The 17,907-nt window shown below is 43.8% G+C and overlaps 1 protein-coding gene across 1 annotated transcript in view; it reads right to left on the reverse strand.

Annotated features, from left to right (window-relative positions):
* LOC143119431 (sodium bicarbonate cotransporter 3-like) overlaps positions 1-8,586 on the reverse strand; it is a 61,218-nt gene extending 52,632 nt beyond the window's left edge. The window contains exons 1-2 of the mRNA XM_076280933.1: positions 8,436-8,586; positions 1,192-1,273 (exon numbers count right to left, since the gene is read on the reverse strand). Coding sequence (XP_076137048.1) covers positions 1,192-1,273; positions 8,436-8,498 — 145 coding nt within the window. The 5' untranslated portion in view covers positions 8,499-8,586. The remainder of the gene's footprint in view (positions 1-1,191; positions 1,274-8,435) is intronic.
* Positions 8,587-17,907: the final 9,321 nt, after the last annotated feature.

Raw genomic sequence — 17,907 nt, forward strand, 5'->3', positions numbered from 1 at the left:
AAACAAAAGTACTACGAGCTGTGTGTAAGTTATGAGTGTGTGTGGATTGGCAATGTATACTGGAGCAGGTGCACTGTGTGGCCTCTCCTCGACTCCACCACATGGAACCAATGTGAAGTTCCAACATCAGGAATGATTCCATTCCCAAACAGAAGCCAATGCAGGAATGTAGGTCAGGCGTTTTCAGGACATTCCCTAACACTGTGTGTGTGTGTGTGTGTGTGTATATCTTTCTAAACATTTTATCGTGTTTACATGTGTGTGGCACAGGACATCCTTTTCCTCACAACACAGCTGAGCCTGAAAAACTCCATTCAGGCCATGATCTTATGTTCGTGCACAAGTGTGTTGGTGGGCATGTGTAGGAGTGTGTGCGTGTGTAGGGTGTGTGCGTGTGTAGGGGTGTATGAGTGTGTGAGTGTGTGAGTGTGTGAGTGTGTACGAGTGTGTGTGTTGTGTGTGTGTGTGTGTGCACACGCACTAGAGGCTTTGCTAGCCTATAAAATACAGATGGGCAGTGCTGTGACTTAGTGAAAGCTGGCCACGTGCTGGAATCACTTAGGAGGGGCCGTGAGTCATTCACCAAAAGCAGTTCCCTCCAGGGTTGTGGGGAAGTCTGAGAGAGGTGCGTGTGTGTCTGTGTGTGTCTGTCTGTGTGTGTCTGTGTGTGTGTGTGTGTGTGTGTATGCATGTGTGTGACAGCATGTCTAAGTGAGTGAGTGGTGTTTGCAAGTGTAGTCTGCATTCTTGTGTGTCTGTGTGTGTGTGTCTGTGTGTGTGTGTGTGTGTGTGTGTCCGTGTGTGTCCGTAACGGGCAGTATTTCCAGGTCTGAGGTGTGGGTGGGTGTGCATATGCATGGGTGTAAGTGGAAGGGGTAGCATTTGTAGGGCTATATGGGTGTTGAAGATTGTCTGGAGGTATTTTCTGTGCATGAATGCACGTCGGGAAGTCCACTGGTATGTGCAGCAGTGTGTGAGCAATAGAGAAAAGGGAATGGCTTTAATTAGTGTGTCCTCTCAGAATGCAGTCGGAAACAAAACAAGACCAGATGGTAGAAGAAGGTGAGAGGGAGAGAGGTGGTGGGAAAAAGAGGAAGAGAGAAATGGTAGAGTGAGAGAAAAGAAACAATGAAAGTGAAGAGGTGGATAAGAAGTGTGATGCACTTGGAGGAGGCAGAAAGACAGACTCACTCTCCAGCTCCTCTTTCTCAAAGTTTGTGTGGATGGTGGAGTTGGTTTTCCCCTGGTCAACCACAGCCTCATCATCGTTCCCCTGCAAAAAGAGAACACAGACTTAGGACACGGACTTCACAGGAGAAACTTGGGCTAACACTGTCAAACAGTTTGTCAAATGCAATCAAAATCAGATCCTCCTGATGGGCTGTTCACATTAAGTCATCCGATCCCATCAGTGTCGCAATTCTTACTTCTGCTCTTTGGTTGCAAAAGAAACCAAATGTTTCCTATACTTGTGGCATATACGTGACTTTTACATTACCTCAAATTCACAGACGAAGGCCAAACACAGACTAACTTGCTAGAATATGACGAGTAGTACAATAAACAAGCTATGGTTTGGAACTGATTTGTGACTGACAGCCTCAGAGACTGACTTCACAGACCACAGACACAGCTCCTCAAAATGGTACAACAGGTAAAGGAGAGATTAATCCAGGCCTCTGACCGGGAATCATACATAAATGAGCCAAATGAATATGGAACAGCCAGGAGACATCTGTCTGAAGTGAGGTGGGTGAGTGTTCGCGTTGGAGCAGAGCCAGCTGTGAAAGCAAAGAAGTGGTGATGCAACCTTGATCTGAATGAGGAGCTCCCTCATGCTCTGCCTTACTTTCTGTTCCACACGCCCTTCCAGTCTGCCTGCAGAGCTGGCCGCAGCGTCTGCTGCAGATGGAACCACACGCGCGGTCCTACAAATTGGCATGGAGACTGTGAGTGTATTTGCGTATGCGTGTGAGAGAGTGTGAGTGTGTGTGTGTGTGTGTGTGTGTGTGAGAGAGAGAGTGTGAGTGTGTGTCAGAGAAAGAGAGTAAACCTTGGCATGGTATCCAGGTGGAGATGTACAGCCAAATGATGCCACTAAGCATGGGTTGGTTTACACTCATCACATGAATCCCCCGCCCACCACCAAGGGGCTGGACAGTGACCGTCTGCCGAGATACTCTCTACTAGGTGACAGCTAGGAATGCCTTCCTGTCAAAGTGTGGACATGCGCAACAGGATTCCTCTCAAGGCAAAATGCTAAGGTCTCTGGCTTTCTGCTGTCATGGGCAGAACTGTATGCTGTAAGTCTATCTCTGGCTTAACCTCGTTGCCAATGTCACGTCTTTAAGGTGACCCCTGAGAAACCTCGCGGCTGAATGTCTGAATGAGCTGCATGGCGATCCATTGTGAAGCATAATACTACAAGACTACCCATTATGTGTCTGAATGCATATATTTCAACAATTCCAAAATTCAGTCCTTATCGTGAGTTTGTTATTTTAACCTTCAGTCAAACAGGCATATTAATAAAGGGTAAACACCAAAACAGGATGTCCTCTTTTGAACTATAAATATTTTCCAAATCAAATAGAGCAAAGTCAGATAATAAAATTGGTCTTTTACAACCCTTAGGCTTGTGTGATGTTTTATGGCAATAACACCAATACTGTAGGATGGTACATTTTATCATCGTTTTCCCATTGGCTTCCCGTGGGCCAATGGTCCAACAGGTTTTTACATTCCTACCATGCAAACATGCAGTCATAAGAAATAAACATACAAGTTCCAGAAACACCATGACCTTGCTAACCCGCAATTAGCACTGCTAACAGTTGATCGACAGGAGCCTTCTGCGTTCATGGCAACAGCCATTCTTCAAGTTTGAAGGGAGGGCTTGGATCACAGAAGGAGTCAAGCACTGCAGTCACAGGGTCTGTGTATGCCTCCCGGAGTACCAGTCCTCTAAGGACCTACAAGCTGCTTGTTTGCATAAAACCCCCAGACAATACTCCAATTCCCATAATCCCTCACATAGCAAGTAGTTAGAAAGCCTGACCCACGTATGTGAACAATCCTAAGGGAGCACTTGCAAGTGAAAAATTCCCATGGTCAGGTTTTATCCCTCAGTGTCCATTGTTTCACACATTTCAGGCTTATAACAGCAGGGTTTCCCGCAGCACTTTGCAGTCAAGACCGCCTTGGCAAAACAAGACTGCCGCCTTATAAAAAAAAAAAAAGTGTTACTCTGTCCTGTTTTCTCCCTTTCATTCCAAACCGTGACCAACGCCAATCTCCCTTCTCCGCAGAACGCATTAAAAATTAAGAAGAAACGTGTCATGAATCGAAAAATAATCAGATTTTATAATCTTTACATATGTGATATGCCTCCGAATCAGAGCTAGTGAGCGGAGCTGAGCGGTGCAAATATATGGCTCCTCGTTCTCAAGAATCAGTCAAATCGCGAACAGCCACAACTCCGTTTAATTGTCAGGTGTGATGAAATGCGTTCATATTCCACTTTTTATGTCATAAACGTTGCAGGCCTATGGAAAGGTTTAGTGGTAGGGTTGTCCATTCAAGTTTCAATTTGTGTTTTAATTTATGCGACGCACCGATGCTGGGTTCATCCGTTTGGCGCAAGTTTAAAATATTTAGCCGACTGCGTGATTTGTCATTTTCGTTCTTTTGGCAATTAATCGCGACTGATCCCTTTAGTTAACGTTGCCAAGCTTGTTTGTTGTTGTGTTTGTTTGTTGTCTATCAGTGTTGCAGTCTTTTAAAATAAATGTTCTGAGTGAAATATATTGCCGTTGCTATTAGTTCTTTGGGACCGGGGAGCTAAATTGACCTGACGCGAATTTGACCTGAGAAGCAGCCGAGTAAACAGACACCTGCTCTCAGCACAGTGTTGACTTGCGCGTCTAATCGGACGCGCAAGACTGACAATAGACGGGCCTAGGCCCATCCGTGCCTACGCGTATGCTTTCTAAATTATTTAGCAAACTCCATCCCCATCAACGAACTTAGGCTATATGGCCAATATCTTTGAAATTTAACGGTCTTGGTTTTATTAGTGGGCATGCCTCAGACTCGTGGTGTGAGCGGGTATGGGAGCGGAACAGAGCGGCCACTCCGGCCTCTAAATTAAAAAGCGCTCCGCGCTCAAATTCCATCCATATTACACAAAACTCTAAAATAATCTAACTTCATTCACTCTCGGTGTATAGATCAGGACAGACTTGCGGAACAGGCTGCAGGTCAACAGTCTGACAGCCTGCATGAAGATAAGCATTAATGGTCCAATAGTAAAACAGTGCAATTACCAAAGGGCCCTTGAAATGATCTTTTTAAAGCCAAGGAGGATGGCTTGTAAACAATGCTAGTTGTCAGCTCTGCCATAAGTAGTGACTGATCACATTTGCACATTTTGTTGTTTTGCACTTTCTTTTGCACTTGTTCTATAGTTTGTAATAGTCTTTGTTAAAATTTCACAAATTACACAAATATTTAGAAATATTTGTATACTGTTGTATAGTTTGTTTGGTGTTGTTACTTTGTTCTTTGTTAACTGTTATTTTGAGAAGTTTTTTTTTTTTTTTTTTTCGTCATCTACTTCCTGAATTTTTGGTCAACGATACCCGGGACACCGAAACACCGGTGCACATGAAATCTGGTGGGTATGTAGCCCCACTAGACTTTTACGGAAAAAATTTGTTTAGTCCCCAGGGGCCACTCCCCCACCCCCCCCCCACCCCCCCACCCCCGTGCTGGGCCCTCCGAACCACAAAAAAAGCAACCTGAACTAACTAACTACCTGAACCGTGGCACTGAGGATGAAGAATCTTTTATGGTCGGTTGGTCTCAAGGGCCCACATCAACCTGGCCCATAATCACTCATTTGTGATTTGCACCCCCCCGGTAAAAAATGAAAATGCAATATCATTCTGCTTTAATCGCCCCTATCTTCAGTTAAGATGTTCAGAACTGCACCAAATTGTATGTGTATGACTGACTGACCTGGCATTCTCTGGGGGTATGCCAAGTTTCGTAGAATTTCATCCATGGGGGGGGGGTCTAAAAAAATGTAGGTTATGTGTACATTTAGTGACTGTACACTCATTGGCCTGTAGATGGCGGTGCACACATATACACATGCACACACACACAGGCACGCACATACTATCGGTATTAGAACGGCCGATACATAATTACAAATTCAGTAGGATTAAAAGAAAGCCAAATATTCATCATCATCATGGCTGCATTTCCAGTATTGGCGATACGTAGTCGTTTGTCCACTAGATGGCGCATCGTTGCAGTGAGACGTAATTTTGTTGGAAGTTAATAGTGGGTTGGAAAAACAACTGACGCTTCCTACAAGGACTGTAGTTTACCGCAGAGAACGTCTAATAAGGATAGGACGATGTTCACATGAAATGTAATTCCCATTTCTTCTTGAAGCCGAAATAAATCTGAGAATGTTTATCGGACATGTTTGGTTTTTACTGCAGGTACGTTAATCTTATAATATCAATAAGGACCTAGGTACAATAATGTTACACCGGTCTGATACAGTTTTGCCTATACATGCGTGAGACTGAGACACCTGTTTATTTGTTTTAAGTGCGAGCAGGGTGTGAGAGGGGAATCGATGTGCTTTGATTCCAGCTTGGTAGTTGTAGTCTGTGAGATTAAAAAGCACGTGTGTGTGAAGTATCCAAACAATGACACCTTCATTTCATTATGGCTGCTTTAGCAACACACCTTAAGCTACTGTGTAGTGGGTCCCATTTAGAAGTGGCTACTTCATTCGCGCTTTCCTGGACTCATGGAGCTGCGTGAATTTTATTACAACTTTTCGCCACGATAAGGCAGTTTAAGTCCGCTTGATACTGTAAGGCGTAAGCCATTGGTTTCCAAAGGAGATTTTATTTGTGTCGCCAGCATAGCCTATTGACAATTTATGTTGTATATAGGCCTACCTTATAGGCCTACCTGTAGCTTAGGGAAGTTAACAGCATTCTATTAGGATCTAGTTTGTTAGTTACAGTTTTGTCATAAGTCACTGATGCATTTTTGCATTTAGAATAGCCAGAGCATGGATATCTCAATCGGAAAATTAAACAATATCGGGCGCCTATGGACTAGGCTGGGTGAACCCAGCCTGATCTGCCCGCTATTTTTTTTTTTGATTTCTTAAAAGATTGAGCTTGGTCTGGTGAAAGCCAGACAAGCCATGGACCTCAGTTACACAATGCAAGGGAACATGAATCAGCCTATATCTGCACGAACAATAACGGACAACAGCTCTTCAACTTTGGCCCGTTAAAATGTGTATGAACAGTCTAGCGACGCATTTCATCAAGGCCCATTTGGACATGTCAGTTATTTGCACCACTGGTTAGATGTAAAACAGCATTTAGTTTCAGACTACTGTTACTTAATTTGTGCATTGACAATAAAGTATCACATGAACTAAAGATGACTAAAATCTTATGTAGAAGAAGAAACATTCACAAAAAATCCATCCATCCAAAAATGACCTTTGTTTTTGATAGCTGTTGAAAACGGCATGGAACTGACAGAGATGTTTTTGTTTATTAATAAATAAATAAATAAATAAAAATATAACATTATGCTGATACCTTTTGCTTTTCCCAAATACAATGTAGCCTACAGGTGTAAGTGACCTTTCACCAATCCAGTTGCAATGGATGAACTGTGATGAACTGCCCTACTTGTGATTGTTTAGAGATTTTAAAGGTTTTATAACAATGCAACTTCTTTGGCTATTCTACAATCTATTCACCTTTTCAGCGCCAGTAGGCTACTTTCTGTGCAGCCGCGCACACACACACACAGGCATGCCAAACAAGCATACACAAAAGTTTCAAGAGTGGGGGATGGAGTAAAAGATGGAGACAAATTGATTAGTGTGATTTATTTTCGCGGAACGGATGTACAGGACTGAGCGTCGGTCATATTTTGTACCGCTATGCGGTACATCTAGTTTATAATGTAGTGTTTAATAAATAATTGTTAAATATACAGAGTCTAGTGTATCGCACAAACAAGACGCCAACACCCACACCCCCCCACCGACGGCAACCGATACAAGAACACCACCCCCCCCCCCCCCCCCCCCGCTCGGATGGCACCCGATACCAGACAAGAATGGGTTGCCCTACCTAAATGGCCTATTTAGAGTTTCCCAGAAGTAGAAAAACTGTGAGACAGTTAAATAAACACAGTGACATCATTTGTGTAAGTCTGGACTTGAGCTGATCACAGGGGTGGGCAGGTCTTAAATTTAGACATTTTTCCAACAGCATCCCAAAGAATGACTACTCCTCAGTTCAAAGCTGTTTACATGTGGCTGATCTTTGCCACGTTGACATGGTTATACAGCAGAGGATAACCATCTATCTTGCTGTTTTCATTTACCTCTTTGGCATAACAGTAAGATTTAGTGGGACTCCAGATCATCAGCCACAAATCTGAGATTATTTGTGAGGTCAACAGTCTCAGACGTTTAAAAATAAACTTCTTGCTTTTTTCCTGAAGAGTAGTGGTGGGTTTTTGGCTCCAGGGTTATTACAGAGGAGCAATGTAATCTAAGTCCAAGAACTTACATTTTTGTCATGGTTTTCTAAAAATATCCTGCTTACGTAACTCATTACAAAATCAGCCCCCCCTCCCTCCCCTATTTTCAACCAAATCAAACAACATTCTTTAACTATCCAGAGTTTGCTGCTCACTTCACCCTGGTGAATGGCTGAAGGGCCTCAAACACAAATGTCAACATTTAGTGAAAGGCCTACATTAAGCCAAGGACTTCAAAAGAATTCCGTAATTATACTCAAGTGAGAACCTTTTTTGTGAGGCACTATATAAAACAGAGGCTACTCAGAGAGAGAGAGAGAGAGAGAGAGAGAGAGAGAAAAAAGAGAGCACATGAGGGCAGGAACACCAGCTTTCCTGCTGGCCATGTTCCCAAAATTCCTGAGCATCGTGGGATTCATCCCAGAAGGAGGCACACTATCCAAAGCATTTTCCCCAGCAGCTATTGGAATTGAAAGGCGAATAATGTGAATGGCGATCAGTGGCTGAGGTCTACCACTCTGGTGCCACACCCCCAGCATAGGAGGTGCACTCTGGAGGCCCCCAAGCACGACCATCTAAATCCTGAGCTAAATCAATCTTCTTGGGTCACAGAGTACGGACATCAAAAGGCCAAGATGTCTACAACTGAGTAACTGAGTCGGTTAGAGTTTTGAAACCAGATACGAGAAGTGAGGGCAGGCCAAGATGTACACGAAGATGCTGAACGCTTGAATCGATATAAAAATGTCAACTATAAGCATGCGACGTCATAAACACGGTCATGCAGAGAACCTGCGCAAACACACACAAACACAAACATACACACATACTGCTGCATATTGGGCTGCCCGGACGTTGCGCTGATTAACTATATCTCTCCAGAAGTCCTGCATTGCTCCACAAGCCTGTTGAGGAAATGTCCTTTGGCAGTCCCTTACAAGGAGCTCACCCAAAGCAGGCGGTCCAAAAAGAACTCCCAAATCCACAAGATCAACCAACAATTTTTTTTTTTTTTTAAATGGACAAACAGTGTATAAGAGTGGTGTGGGGGAAGTCTCGGGGGGGAACCCTTAATGTTGCTGAGGACTAAATCCAGAGCCTCAGGGCAAAAATTGCAACATCACTACTCCAGTGAAAAAGAACGACAACGACAATCCCAGGGCAGACCCAGAGGCTGCCCCCGCCTCTGAGGAGCACAAGGCTCCCACTCTCTCCCTGCAGAGGGGCGAGGGTCACGGTCCGAACGCTGGCAGGATCAACGGATCGCTGGTTGTGTGGTCAGTCAAGCAGTGGAATGGTCAGAAACAAAGTCCAGTCTGTAAGGTGCACAGAGAGAGTTGCTGAGAGAGTTTGTCTGCATGTTTCCCGCCCTCACAGCGATCTTGCACTAACAGGAGAGAGACAGGACACCGGAATATGAGGTCTTATTTATAGCTCTCTATCAGACTAGCGTGTACGTGTGTGCGTGTTTGAAGAGGGTGAAGTGGGGAGGGGGATGAAACGCCAACATAAAAGGAACATCACGTGGGGTAAACACTCGCAGGCACGGCTCAACGTGCCACATGCTTGTGGCATTACATCTGTCAGAGCTATCAGGACCTGCTGGACAGTGAGTTTCTGTTGTTTTATGACACCATGAATGACACACATTAAAACTGTCCAGTTGAGATTTGTGAAAACATCCTGGCTAATTACAAAAAAATGAAATTTTTGTTTGGGTTGGGTAAGAAGGGTTTACTACGCCGTTCCCCCACCTCAGAAAGTCCAAAGCAAAAGCCTTGCAGTGTTATTATGGGACAATTTCCTGAGCGACAGTACCTGTTACCCATGGCAACAGGACAACCATCTGTTATACGAGAGAAGCAAGGCTCACGAGCGAATAGGTAACCCACAGGTGTAAAGCTCAGATGTGCAAAACTAAGTCAACCTAAGCTCTGAAGCGCACTGTTCCAAGCAAGCCAAGATCTTCTCTTAGAACCGCAGGTTCCATTGGAACTGATCTGCCGAGGAGCTACCAAGTACCCCCACCTCTTTGCATTAATGAAATTAAGTTGTCCAAGTTTGTGAACCTCACACTAGATGCTGATCCCAAATTGATATAATGTTTACTGCAGTATCTAGTGCGCCGACAATTTTTTTCCATTTGTCCAACTGTGAAATGACCCATTTCATGACGGCAGAGAAGACTACGCAGAATCGGGCCGTGAGGAAGAGGAGCTGTTCAGATTTCACAGAATGTGGTCTTGGCCAAGCCTCCCAGGTTGTGGCTGTAATGGGAGCCGGGTCTTCAACAGGCCTTGCCTTAATGAAATGGCCCCTGTGTGAAGCACACACACAACAAAAGACCAGCCAGCAACCCGGTCACTTTGACGTAACCATGACCACAGGGGCTGAGTCAGGGGTTAAACCTACAGACAGAAGACACAGTGGTGATGTGAGTAAATAATAAAAAAAAATGGTAGGCGGATGCTGCCTATGGACTCTCCTTCAACTGGAAGCAAAGCTAAACAGACTAGCAGAGACTGAAGTCTAAAAGAGAATGAATTGGGGGGTAAAAATCATAGTTGACCCCAAGTGACCCATTTGATTACTGTATGCCCTCAATGATCAGGGCAAGAAAACATGGTAAATAATGGACACCAGCAGTAAAGACTCAGATCTGAAACATAACCCTAGAGTAAATAAGGGCATACATAGCAGGGTTTCCCGCAGCACTTTGCAGTCAAGGCAGCCGCCTTGGCAAAACAAGCCTGCCGCCTTAACTACGTCGTCAAAAAAAAAAAAAACGTGTTACTTTGTCCTGTTTTCTCCCTTTCATTCCAAACCGTGACCAACGCCAATCTCCCTTCTCCGCAGAACGCATTAAAAAATAAGAAGAAACGTGTCATGAATCGAAAAATAATCAGATTTTATAATCTTTACATGTGATATGCCTCCGAATCAGAGCTAGTGAGCGGAGCTGAGCGGTGCAAATATATGGCTCCTCGTTCTCAAGAATCAGTCAAATCGCGAACAGCCACAACTCCGTTTAATTGTTAGGTCTGATGAAATGCGTTCATATTCCACTTTTTAGGTCATAAACGTTGCAGGCCTATGGAAAGGTTTAGTGGTAGGGTTGTCCAATGATCAAGTTGTTGCTTCAATTTGTGTTTTAATTTATGCGACGCACCGATGCTGGGTTCATCCGTTTGGCGCAAGTTTAAAATATTTAGCCGACTGCGTGATTTGTCATTTTCGTTCTTTTGGCAATTAATCCCGACTGATACCTTTAGTTAACGTTGTCAAGCTTGTTTGTTGTTGCACTATCAGTGTTGCAGTCTTTTATAAATGTTCTGAGTGAAATATATTGCCGTTGCTCTTAGTTCTTTGGGACCGGGGAGCTAAATTGACCTGACGCGAATTTGACCTGAGAAGCGGCCGAGTAAACAGACACCTGCTCTCAGCACAGTGTTGACTTGCGCGTCTAATCGGACGCGCAAGACTGACAATAGACGGACCTAGGCCCGTCCAGGCCCATCCGTGCCTACGCGTATGCTTTCTAAATTATTTAGCTAACTCCATCCCCATCAACGAACTTAGGCTATATGGCCAATATCTTTGAAATTTAACAGTCTTGGTTTTATTAGTGGGCATGCCTCAGACTCGTGGTGTGAGCGGTATGGGAGCGGAACGGAGCGGAACAGAGCGGCCACTCCGGCCTCTAAATTAAAAAGCGCTCCGCGCTCAAATTCCATTCATATTACACAAAACTATAAAATGATCTAAACTTCATTCACTCTCGGTGTATAGATCAGGACAGACTTGCGGAACAGGCTGAAGGTCAACAGTCTGACAGCCTGCATGAAGCATTAATGGTCCAATAGTAAAACAGTGCAATTACCAACTAAGTAATCGTGTAGCCTATGTGTAGGGTGTATTTCATACACAACCTGGCAACCTGAATGGATCAATGATTTTAAAATGAAGTTTGATGGCCATGCAAATTACGGGAGTTTTCCGGGAGAAATAACAAAACGGGAGGGTGCTGGGAGATGACCTTGAAAACGGGAGAAACCCGGGAAAAACGGGAGTGTTAACAGGTAGGCTATGCTTGCAACCATGCTAGTTGTCAGCTCTGCCATAAGTAGTGACTGATCACATTTTGTTGTTTTGCACTTTCTTTTGCACTTGTTCTATAGTTTGTAATAGTCTTTGTTAAAATTGCACAAATTACACAAATATTTTGAAATATTTGTATATAGTTTGTTTGGTGTTGTTACTTTGTTCTTTGTTAACTGTTATTTTGAGAAGCTGGTTATTTATTTATAATGTAGTGTTTAACAAATAATTGTTAAATATACAGAGTCTGTAGTGTAGACATGTACACCGCCTACCCCCCCCCCCCCCCTCGGATGGCAACCGATACCAGAGCCCCCCCCCCCCCGGGAAACCCTGCATAGAGACCAGAGGGAAAGCCAGCTGTACTCAAGCAAAATTAGGCGGACACAATAAAAAAAAAAGCAAGCAAGTACCTAATAACTAAGTAACAAGACAATCTTCTTTAACTTCGAAGCGAGGGAGGATGAGATGAGATGGTCTTTAATTTCCTGAGATACACTACTCACAAAAAGTCAGGGATATTTGGCTTTTGGGTGAAATTTCAGGATGAACCTAAAATCCACTATAACCTTTACAGGAGAACTTAAGGTGACCGTCGCTAAAATGTTTAATGTGTACGTTCAACAGTTCAAACATTACATTTCACCCGAAAGCCAGATAGCCAACTTTTTGTGAGTAGTGTAACATAAGAAATGGGTGATGGGTAGACAATAAAATGGCAAAATTGTTTAATTGCCCAACGACAAAATCAAGCGATCATACACAGAACCCAGGGATTGTAATCTTAAAGACAAACACTTTCAACATGAACCCTGACCTAGGTGTGACCTCGCTGATTTAATAAGCTCAAACTGTGTCTTTTATTGTAGGAAAATAACAGGAGGTCTGAGGGAAATATGTCTGATGGGCACTTTGGGTTGAGTAGGGGAGAGAGTAGTGGAAATACAACCAATGGGAGGAAGCAGCTCATTCTCTATGGGCATAATGATTGGAAACGTGACAAGTCTGATACACACAAACTCATTAAAAATCACCACAATAGTCCTCCATGCCAATATTGACTCATTCTCTCGTTCCTCTTCACACACACACCACCCACACACACCCCCTCTTACACACACACACACACACACACACACACACACACACCCCCTCTTACACACACACACACACACACACACACACACACACACACACACACACACACACACACACACACACACACACACACACACACACACACACACACACACACACACCTACGAAGGCAAGAGAGGAGAATTACCCCACCCAAAGACTCAGCCTTTTCTATCTGAGCCATACTTAAAAGAATTACAGAGAATTAGAACCTGAGACTGCAACCCAATACTCAAAAAGAAACACAGAGCAAGGTGGACAGCATCACCACACCATCTCTGGTCGTGGCTGTGGTCAAGGTACCTGTGGAATGAATGTTTTGCTTGCATAGATGCTGTGTCAAATAGTTCAGATAAGACTACTCCTAGGCCGTGGAGCAAGATGGCCTGTCCTTTTGTCAACAAGTTTAAACGAGCAAAGAGGTTGCGTTCATTTGCTTACTAGAGTGGACCACTCCAAATAGCTTGCATGGGTTTGAGGGTGCATGTTTCTCTCTTATGTGACCAGTCTATGATTCATGTAATCTGACACACAGAAGAGGTGGACACACACCCAATCACATACACACAGACTTCCTGAGACTAAGACAGTCTTTGTTTCTGGGTGACCATTCGGCCTTCTGTCACCACCTTCATATCCTGCTCCGTTCCCTTCAGCTGGCAAGATAATAACGCTGCTGTTAGAGGACCTCCAGAGGTGACCTCCTCATTACATCAGACCTATTTATCACAACAAGGTTACAGGCCCTGTCCATCAAATCAGTCTTAAAGAATGGACAATGGACAAACAGTGAGTAGCTTTTATCTTTAATTAAGCTTTAATCAATCAACAGCTTGATTGAAATACTCACATCTTTATGGTAAAATTGCCAGCATTGCAGGTCATAATTAAAATACAAAATGGTCATAACGCAATATGGAATACCAATAATGAACTAGTATAGACAAGCTAGCGGAGCGGTCAAAAGGCCTATTCCTCCTGGGCATGACAAGACACAGACTACGCTACTGAACTCTGTGAACCCTTAACCCCACTCTCATGAACACACACACACACACACACACACACACACACACACATCATCCCTGATTATAGATTATAGCTACTTTGATCGGTGTAGAAACAAAGATTCCAATCTGCCCCATAAGACATGCACGCCCGTCGCACGCACACGTTTGCTGTGCTAATCTCCCTCATCAACCCCTTCCAGAGAGACACTCTGTGATCTCTCCAATTGGCGAGATGGGATCAGAGTAAAAGAACAGGACCGTGCCCAGTGCCCAATGCCCAGGCCTGCACACTACACTCGCCTCACCAGCACGCACATCCTGCTGCCATGTGGGGGGGTCGTGCTTGGCTCCGTTTCCCAACACTTCACTTTACTTCCTGCTATCCCCCTTCATGCCATGCCAGTTATTTCCCATAATGGGCATCCAGACAAACAGTGACATCAAAAGCAAAAAAAAAAAGACAGCAAAGGGAAAAAAACAAGGGAGAAATGCAAAAGTAGCAGAAACAGAATATTTCGATTTGTCCAGTTGATGACAAGTATGAGGACCGTCAACCAATCCTTTCTCTTTCTCCACCATCCTTACGTTCTCTCTCTCTCTTTCTCTCTCTCTCTTCCTTTCTTTCAATATGAGAAGAGCACAGAGAACCTACCGTCTGCAATACGCGGCCACAGTCACTCCTCTCCATAGCGGTGTCTGAGGGAGAGTGAAATGCCCAGATCTTTCTGCGGATTCCTTTGGACTCCTTCTGCTGATATTCTTGGCAGACTCACCGCCGTCTTCTTCCAGAAAGCGTTAGAGAGTGTGTGTGTGTGTGTGTATGAGCATGTGTGTGCGTTTTCTAGAGAGCACTCCGTTCATGCTGCCTGCCCTGCGCGGCGTGTTGTGATTAGTCGTACCACTCCACGAGATTAACTCCTCCTCAGAAAAAAACATAGGCAACCCATCGGAGAGAGAGAGAGAGGGAGAGAAAAAAAAGACAGAAAGAGAGGGGTTGAGCAAGGAAGAGAAAAAGGGAGAAAGAGACTGTGCAAGAAACGATAAAAAGAGTGCTTTTAAAAACAGCTGAGCAGAGCTTGTTGCTTTTTCATTTCGAAAAGGGAAGAAGGAACTTCTCCAATAACAGAACCAACTCCCATCAGCCAAATCAAGCACAAAAAAAATATTTCAACCTAACCAATCAGATCCTGTTACTCCACCCCCCCCCCCTCCCTACCACCACCAACACCACCACCACCCCCCCTCTCTATGTGAAGAGTGTACATGCATTCCTTGTGACAGTGAGTGAGTGAGAGAGTGAGAGAGAGTGAGTGTGTGAGTGTTGTTTAACATCTCCAGTGACCAAGACAACAACCCATAATCCAACCATTCCATTGACCACATGTCCAATGCTAGCATATTATGTGTGCAGGATTTTAGAACATTGTACTCCTCAGGCAGAAGAAGAGGAGTAAACAAAAATGTCTCTGATATTTGTTGTGACAGAACACATGAATGAGCCTGGGCAAACCCAGACGAACCTGCTAGCGAATTTGAATTTGCTCTGCAGGTTGGTCTGGAAAGGAGCCCATTGCCCATTTCCAAATGGTGTCAATGGGCAAATGGGCTCCTGTCCAGACTAATAGCACCGTTTTAATTACAATTTGTATCACTGAGTTCCTAGCTAAATTCCGTGGACTTCACAGCCTGAGCAAGGCCAGGCATGGGCCAACATTTCCTTGTCAGTGACACATTTAATGTCATGACAGCTTATTGGAATTGTATGGTAACGCCTCTCTCTGCACCTCACAAGGTTTGTTTTGCGCTGCTCCATAGGCTACTCCATGTTCTTTCCAGTGTTCAATGGCCAATTCATCTTGCTTCATGTTCTCCTCAGCATGTCTGTGATACAGGTTATTCAATCAGTTAATCAGACCGATTGTTTAGCCTGGAACACTAGGTAAGGGACCAAAGTCCCTCGTATCAGTCTCTTTGCATAGCGACATTTATACTGTTTTGGCATGGCTGCTGTGTGAATTTGAGCTAACATAAACCAACTCTTGTTAGTAGCCAAACTAATGAATAGGGTTATTCTGCGTCAAATCACATAGAATCCAGGAAAATGGTTGCTGCACCATCACAGATATTGCTCAAAGTTTGTCTACATAATGTTTAGGTCCCCAAACAAAGACAGGTAAAATATGTTCTGATATTTTCTTTGCCCTTGGATGTTTACACTCCATAAATCCTCCATGCACACTAAATTTACATATGGCCTTAGATTGGGAACAAATTGTAAAATTGTACCTACATGGCATCAATCAGTACTTTGTCTGCCAATGCAACACTTCATCACTATTGTGCCAATATTTAAAGTATCCACACACAGTATAAGGACATAGAGAAAGTAAGGATAAGACTAGGATTAGGTGTAAATGCATTTTTTTGGTCATTTTCATATAGGGAAAAATTGCATGAGTGGTAGCTACTGGAACCTGAAAATCTATGGGAATAGTTCAATGTTTAATTTAAGATAATGATTGTTAGACCACTGCCTCTTCATTTTTGAACAAAATATGACATAGGATTTGAACAGAAATATTTTACAGGCCTTGGTTTTGGGGCCCATTCATGATATAGACATGGTCTGAACAAAGTCTGGCACATAACTCTTACCTAAAAATGCTTTATTGAAGTTGAATTGAGCATACATAGGGCTATAGATCAACATGCCAGCATTTGGTGAGAACCTAAATATTATCTTTCTCAATTCTCAGTGATCATTGAGGAAAGACGCTATGTGACTCACTCCCCTCAACCCCATCATACAGGTTGCGTTGAATGCCAGTGGCATTGCTCATATTTTATTCTACCATAGGCTACATTTCAGACACTAAAGAACAAGGAAGAGCCTTCATATCCATCTGCTTCCACACATTTCTTGGACATCATACAATCAAGACCAGAGGGAGGTGTCTTCACTGTGGCAACATTCTGCTAAGAAAGCTTTACGTCCACTATATTTCCACTGGGCTAATACACTAGGCTAATTACATTGTGATAACAAAACCCTAGTCCATGATCAATCGTGTGATGTGTTAACTAATCATGTATAACAGCGTGCACCCTGAACCAGCTATGCATGAGGGGTGATTTTTGAAGATGTTATACATGAGCAGCCATGGTGTACCACCCATGCACCACCGCAATGAGGGCTGTTAAGTGCTTGCACGTACCTATGTACTGTGGCACACACAGGCCTGCATCACATGCAACTTTGACCCAGATTCCAGCAAATAATAACACCACCACAAACTTTTGTTTTCCACTCATATCTGTTGTTGCTAACCATAACCTCAATTTGCCATTTCCTTTCTCATTTGCCTGATCGGTCACTACAACATGAATCACAATTGAGCAAAGCCTTGTTAGATTTGAAAACCTAGAGCCACCATCCATCAACACAGACACACACACACACACACACACACACACACACGACAAAGATGGTCACTCGTCTCTTCTTGCATGTGACGTGGGTCTGAGGCAGCAGCACACAAACACACACAAACACACACACACAAACACACACACACACCTCAAAGATGGTCACTCATCTCTTCCTGCATGTGACGTGGGTCTGAGGCAGCAGCAAGACAAGAGTATCACTAATAAGGCTGTACACATTACAATTCATTCCACTCTCCCTGCCCTTTACAGCAGACTGGGGAAATCGGGTGTGTGGTCTGCTGCTAGTATTTACTGCCGGGTTTCATTTATCTGCAATAGAATACGTAGGGCTGATGTGAACCTGAGATTTTGTCATCACTGTCATGTTGCAGGAGGTTGATGTCATGGTTATTAAAAAGGGGGTCACTCCTCATCAAAGCTCCATGCCATGAAGCCTTTATCTAACCTCGCTACTGAGGCTGGGGGATGAAATAATAGGTGGGATCAACCAGATCAACATCTATATTGTTCCTTAAAACGGTCTTGCCAATATCATGATGAGCTTTGTCAGACTATTGGCAATAGTATAGATCCTCCTTAGATATTCAGGCCTGTCTGGCTGTGGGCA

Source organism: Alosa pseudoharengus, unplaced genomic scaffold (assembly GCF_046254945.1).
Source record: "Alosa pseudoharengus isolate Yale_2024_CS ecotype anadromous, Long Island Sound unplaced genomic scaffold, YU_APseudo_1.1 YU_APseudo_1.1_scf_12, whole genome shotgun sequence".
NCBI classification, from domain to species: Eukaryota; Metazoa; Chordata; class Actinopteri; order Clupeiformes; family Clupeidae; genus Alosa; species Alosa pseudoharengus.